Source organism: Otolemur garnettii, unplaced genomic scaffold (assembly GCF_000181295.1).
Source record: "Otolemur garnettii isolate 467f Iridium unplaced genomic scaffold, OtoGar3 scaffold00146, whole genome shotgun sequence".
NCBI classification, from domain to species: Eukaryota; Metazoa; Chordata; class Mammalia; order Primates; family Galagidae; genus Otolemur; species Otolemur garnettii.
In genome coordinates, this window is record NW_003852541.1 from 1,289,623 (window position 1) to 1,296,392 (window position 6,770).

The following is a 6,770-nucleotide window of genomic DNA, read 5'->3' on the forward strand; positions in this document are numbered from 1 at the left end:
CTGTTTCTCTGAATTTTCTGCAGTGAGCAGGTATTGTGTTTATAATTAGGAAAAAAAGAGCTGTTCTGTCCTAATATCAGGATAAGGATTGTGATGGTTAATTTTATGTGTCAACTTGGAGTGTGTTTCTGAATGAGATTAACATTTAAATCAGTAAACTCTCAAGTAAACAGACTGCCTTCCCTAGGCGAGTCTCATGCAATCAGTTGAAGGCCTGAATAAAAGCAGAATATTGGCCTCCCCTCACAAGAAGGAGTTTTCAGCAGGTGTCCTGAGGCCCCACGGGCACCATCAGCTCTCCCAGGTCTCTGCCTGCTGGCTCACATGCAGATTTGGGATGCGCACCCTCTATCATCTTATGATCCAATCCCTTATGATACATCCCTTTCTACATATATATACACATCGCATCAACTCTTCCTCTGGGAACCCTGACTAATAATGCAAGGGTAGGCAAAGAAAGATCTGTGTGTTTATGGGCTGGGGGTAACAGATGATGGCTCAGAAAGTCCTGGGACACAAGCTCCCAGCAGAAGATCTCACAGCAGGAAGCCAGGGGTCTCTAAGGAAATGGCATCAGTTGGGTAAAGACAAATAAAGCACAGTTGGAGCGGGTGTGTGCCCAACTGTGATGGCTCTGCACATTCTGGCAAGAGGGGTATACAGACGACAGGCCACCCCTCCAACTGCCATGCTCTTCTTCTGCCTCCCAGTAAGCAAAACGAGTACACGGGGCGCGTGCGACCTGGTCTGTGGGAAATGAGCCTTTGGGAAGGTACATTTATGAAGCACCTGCTGTATCCTGGGAGTCAACACACTTGCATTCAGACATCAGCCTTGCCATTTAATAGCTATGTGACTTTGAATAGGCCCTTCACACCTTTAAATCCATTTCTTCATCTATACCTGGGAATAATAAAACTAATAACAAAGTCTGAGAAAAGACTTACTCAAGTTTAGTACAAAGTTGGCAATAAAATGAGTGGAAAGCAGAATTACATTTCTTTTATCCTTTCATCTTTTCCAAATGAAGTACTGAAATTCCCAGAGAATGTTATTAGCACTTTGAAGAAGACCTAAATTACCAGCAAGGTCACTATGCCAGGAAGAACACGCCCTTACCTTCTCTAGTTCTGCTTTGTGCACCGGGGAGCTGGGTGGAGGGAGGCATTCTGGATCCACAGGTCCACTGCAGCCACTGTAGGCTTCTCTGATCACCTGTGGAAAGCGCACACAGGTTCTGAGTATGCCCAATGGCAAAGATACTTAAACCAGACCTCAACCCATGTGGTGAACAGATAGAGGCATATGGTGTGGTAGAGAAATTCACAGGATCAAAAACACCTGGCTTTGAATTCTCTCATCTCGCTCACCATGTGTCTATCCAGTGCTGCAACTGACATATAAGAACAATGCTTTTGAGATTCCTGCTCATGTAGAGTTTCAATCTATGTAATTTAGACATCACCACCAATAATGAGTGTCACCAAAAAAGGAAACGTGAGACAGAAATGCTGCAAAGAATAAAAGATGGTGCTTTAACAAAAAGGTGGATGGCTACTTAGATCAAGAGACCTGAGAGGCCTTACTAGGATGACATAAAGAACTGAGGGAACGGGTCCTGGGGAAAAGAACAGCTGGTGCAAATGCCCTGTGGCTGCCATGAGGCAGGAGGGCAGGGGAGGAAGGGGTGAGAGATGAGGTGGGGATGGCCAGCAGAAGACAGGTCATGTAGTGCCCTCAGGCCCGAGGGGGAGAGACCCTGAGTGCACTTCAAGGAGGGGGGAATCCAAAAGCTTGGGAACAGGGCGTACTGTGTGGGTGTAACCTTGGGCAAACCAAATGCTCAGCACTTAACCTCTTCCTCTGAACAGTGCAGATCCAACAGCACCAGCCTTCTGAAGGCGAAATGCTTGAGACAGGGCCTAAAACATAAGAAGCACCCAATTATGGGAAGGCCCTAGAAAGCTCATGAGAAGAAAGGGTAGGACTGGAACAAAAAAGCAAGCACAGGGCAATGGGTCAGAGGCCATCTCGGTGGCCCTTCAGACACAACACAGGCTGGAGTGGCTATGGGAGTAGAGGACTGGAGGGAATTCAAGGTGCCTGGAGGGAGGATCGTCAGGCCTTGCTGATGGATCAGACTTGGGGCTGAGAGAAAAGAGCCAACTTCGGGCGGTGCCTTTGGCTCAAAGGAGTAGGGCACCGGCCCCATATACCAGAGGTGGTGGGTTCAAACCCAGCCCCAGACAAAAAAAAAAAAGAGCCAACTTCAAGATGACTCCAGGATTTCTGTTCTTGGTATCTGGGCAGAGGAAGATGGGAGTGAAGGAGGCGGCATGGATGTTCAAACCTCTTTCACTGCTATCCCTGCTAACACCACTGTGACTGTGAGCACCTTACAGCTTCCGTTAAGAACTCAGAATATGAATCTGGGCTAGACTCAGGGGGACTTTTCAGCCTATAGGTCATGATTCTGGGCACAAGTAGCTATCTAGGTCATTCCCTGCACACAGCCACTTATTTTCCCAATCACTCCAGAGCTCAAATAATGTCCAGGCATGACACTGGTCACCAAGTATATGGAGCAAGTGAGACAGATGAGGGACCAGCGCCTGTGATACTCACTTTCTTATAACTGCAAAGTTAGCAGGAAAATTGTTCAAAATGTCTTCAATTCTTTTTCAGACCTACGCTGCAATTTGAGTTAAACCCAAGCTCCTTCTGGACAAAAAGAAAATGCCAAAGTCCGAGATATGTGTGCAGTAATTTTGCAATTTGACCTCCACAGACATAGCCAAATGCACGTGGCTTGCACTAGTATTGGGATTAGAGCCAGTAACTGACAAGAGACCAGGATGATGTTTCCAGCCATTTTGCTGCTCAGCTGTTTTATGGGAAAATAATGAGGTGATGTCCACTGGAAAGGAAAACAAGAAAATGAAAGAAGAAACCCAGAGAGCATGGGGCAATGTTCTCTCCTTATTAACTGTGAGTTAACAACTCTGAGCCAATGTGACCCTCAGCCCAGAGACCTGTGCCTTCTGAATGGACCGCATCTCTCCGTAGTTCTCTCACTTCCGTGCTGTTCACTCCTGCTTTTCTGTCTTTATTCCCTCACCTGCCCTAATGTGATTATTAACTCTTCTACTGGCCAAGCAAATTTTTATTTGATTTGAAGGAAAGACTTTGCTTTTTCTCTAGGGCAGTGATTTTCAACTGGCGAGTCGTAAGAGGAGCTTAGGAATGCTGACAACATTTTTAAAGATCATTAATTAAATTATTTTCGAAGAAGTTCAAAGCACAGCTTAAGTATATTCCTTTTTTTTTTTTTTTTTGCTCCCTTTTCAACATAATTTAAGTGAGCTGTGAAAGTCTAACTACAGGTTCAAGAATTCCATGAGATAGAAAAAAGGTGAAAAACACTGTTTTAGGGAAATAGTGTTAGTATAATGGAAAACTCCTGACCTTGTATGGGAAAGAGACCTGGGTTTACTCCCCAGTTCCACCATTTGCTACACTATGTGAAATGTACAGTTTAATCTCTGAGCTCATCAGTAACACACACAAGGTAACACCTAAGGGGATCACTGTAAAAGCCAAATGATGAAACAAATGTCAAGTGCCCAGCCCATTTCCCTACCCATAACAGGCATTAGTAAACCAAAACTCATTCCCACAATTATAGTGTTAAAGAAACAAAAATGCATTTCATCTATATAAGGAAAGCTGAACTCGACAAGTTCTTCACTTTATTCCATACAACAGCCTACACAGTCTGGTCCTCTCTGGCAAAAGCTTTTCATTCAGAAAACACTCTTCTTTCTTGTTTTTGTTGCTGCTGTCTGTCAGTCAGGGAAGAATCAACAAAGCACTTTGCAGTACTACCCCGATTACTCCTAGCGACAGGGTGTGTGTGGGGAGGGTCTATGTGTACGGCATCTTCTTGAGCTAAAGGGGTCATCCTGCAGACTCCCAGGTAAGCCTGCTCTGGCTCCCCAGGTGGTGGACACGGTACAGCCATCCCTCCACACCTGCTCAGAGATGGGCTCGAGTCCGTCTGTCAGAAGAATCACACAGGGCTGTGTCTTCCAAGCTGTGCTCATACTGACAGGAGGGGCTGAGCCTCACTTGTGCCAGTGTTACTAAAAGAACTTTGATCAAATGATAAAACAATGAGGTAATGAAGAAATGCATTGGACTTGAGATTTTCTATGAAGGAAAAATAAATATATAAATGAGAAACAAAAGGAAAGAAACCTTTCCTTAAGGCATCATTAAAATAAGAGCCTCATGACAACGTTTCCCCCGTCCTCAGCACTGGTTTCTGAAATCCTCAGCAACGGAGGAAAGCATTTTCTAAAAATAAAAGGGTAAATCAATAAAAGCTATCTGGAATATGCACATTCATACTTCCACACCCCACCCCGCCCTAACACACCACCCTGGCTAACCTCTCCAGCTGTGCTGGTCAGTGGAAGTTTCCCACCCCTCTCCCCGGTCATATCAGGTCCTGGGTTTCCAGCAGTCAGCCCAACAATGGATCCATGAGAGCTAACTCAGGTAAGTGCCCTTTGAGAAGCCTTTCCTGATAAACCCAACCGCATAATCTAAATGCTTAGATTACTGCACATAGACAAATTATACACTCTTATTCTCTAATTATTAAATTTCAAATTAATAATTCTAGAGAGTAAAAATTCTCTTCTTCTGGAGAGTAACAGTTTTTCCCACAGGGCTAGGGAAGACGGTATACAGCAAAACAGAGCAGAGCCAGATACCAACCGGCTCAGGCAACCGAGCATGGTGAGATTATTTATGTTCCCCTAGACCAGTGTTTCTCAACCTTCCTAATGCTGTGAACCTTTAATACAGTCCAAAGGGGTCGGGACCCACTTTGGTTCCCACTAGGTTGAGAACCACCGCCCTAGACTAAACAAGAAGTACACCTAGGGTGTGAAGAAAGGCTCTGTCAAAAAGACGAATTAGCATGAACCAGTCTTTATTTCCACAGATTTTCTCAAAGAGTTGCAGAGATCAGCAGAAACTATGTTTCTGCTCTGGATTTCTATTGGTTCCCAAATTATACCTGCAGAGTTCATTTGGAAGTCATAAATAAAAGGCTTATCACTCAAAATCTTTCAATAGCTACAAAAGAGGTTTTTATATCACTAGACAAGATCTGACAATTACGTTTATGAACTTGCCACTGTGCCCATAAGTTGGCAGCACTGTACAAACAACTCAGTTCATAACCTCAATATACAAGTATCTCACAGTTGTGTTTGTGTCAATGTGTGGCGGTGTCTTTCTGAGTGGTGTTCATTATTGTTGTTTCATGTTTTTGTGTGCTAGCCATCATGAGACTACTGCAGCTTGAATTAGAGCAATGAACAAACATCCATAAATTTGTTAAACTTGGCAAGAGTGAAAGTGAAATCATGGGACGTAATATGGGGATAATGTCATGAAGAGAACAACAGTGTACAAAAAGATTAAACATTTTTCTGAGAGGAGAAACCGTGTCATTAACAAACATTCAGGGCAGTAAGTAGTAAGAAGAACCAGTATATACATTGCAAAAAATTCATATAGTGTGTGTCAAAATCGATGGCTGACTATGAGAAGGATAGAGAAACAGTTAGGAAAATATTAACTGGAAATCTTGGCCAACAACTCATGGCTTTGCATCACAACAATGCATATCACTGTCTGTGAGGGAGTTTTTAGCCAGCAAAAAAAATAGCTGTTTTGAACCACTCTCCTTACTCACCTGATCCAGCCTCCCTGGACTGTTTTTTTTACCCAAAGATGAATGGAAATATTGAAAGGAAGACATTTTCATGACATTCAGGATATCAAGGATAGGTAATATAACAACAGCTCTAATGGCCATTCCAGGAAAAGAGTTCCAAAATTGCTTTGAAGGATGAACCTCACACTGGCATCGGTGCATAGCTTCCCAAGAGGAGCACTTCAAAAATGCCTCATAGCTATATTCAGCAATGAGGTATGTAGCACTTTCTCTAGGATGAGTTTGCAAGCTTAATTGTCAGAACTTCTATTTAAACAGTCGTGTTGTATGAGAGGTTCAATATATATTTAAGAAAACTAGATCCAAATTCAGAATCATAAATCCTCCAAAAAAACAAATTGTTATATGTTTTGTGGTAGTTTTGTTTGCTTTTAACTTAAGCGCTCAACTCAAGAAACACAATCTCTGCACATTTTTTAAGGAAACCTAACCACCCTGTTTCTGGGAACATTGGCTCTTGTCTTCTGTTTGACCCCTACATAACAGCTCATGTTTTCAACATCTGTGTACACACACATACACACACACACATACGAGTTGGTTAATTTTGGCAAGAGCTGCTGGTAATGGAAGTTGCAGGCAGAAAGGAGAAATAAATTTGGCAAAAATTCTCAAAGAAGTCTGTGCAAAGTCAGGCACTAGGTAAACATGCCCTCGTGTTTTCCATACTTGACAAAGGGTATATGTAACTTCATTAAAAGATTTTTATTTGTTACACTAAATCTGTGTTTCAAAATATTGAGTCTGCATCATCAGTTTAAAACAATGGAGATAAGGGCAACTCATATTAAACACGGACTTGGCATTAGTTTTCCAAAACAATTCATAAGAGAGAGTTGCTAAAGCTATATTATAGGAATCCTTGGAAGAAGCCCAAGTGCCCATCGATCCACGAATGGATCAACAAACTGTGGTATATGTACACCATGGAATACTATGCAGCCATAAAGAAAGA

The 6,770-nt window shown here is 42.9% G+C and overlaps 1 protein-coding gene across 1 annotated transcript in view; it reads right to left on the bottom strand.

Moving 5' to 3' along the window:
• The window catches only part of AFAP1 (actin filament associated protein 1), a 129,924-nt gene that overhangs the window by 71,867 nt on the left and 51,287 nt on the right, over positions 1-6,770 (bottom strand). The window contains exon 6 of the mRNA XM_003799141.3: positions 1,123-1,218. Within this exon, the coding sequence (XP_003799189.1) occupies positions 1,123-1,218 (96 nt within the window). The remainder of the gene's footprint in view (positions 1-1,122; positions 1,219-6,770) is intronic.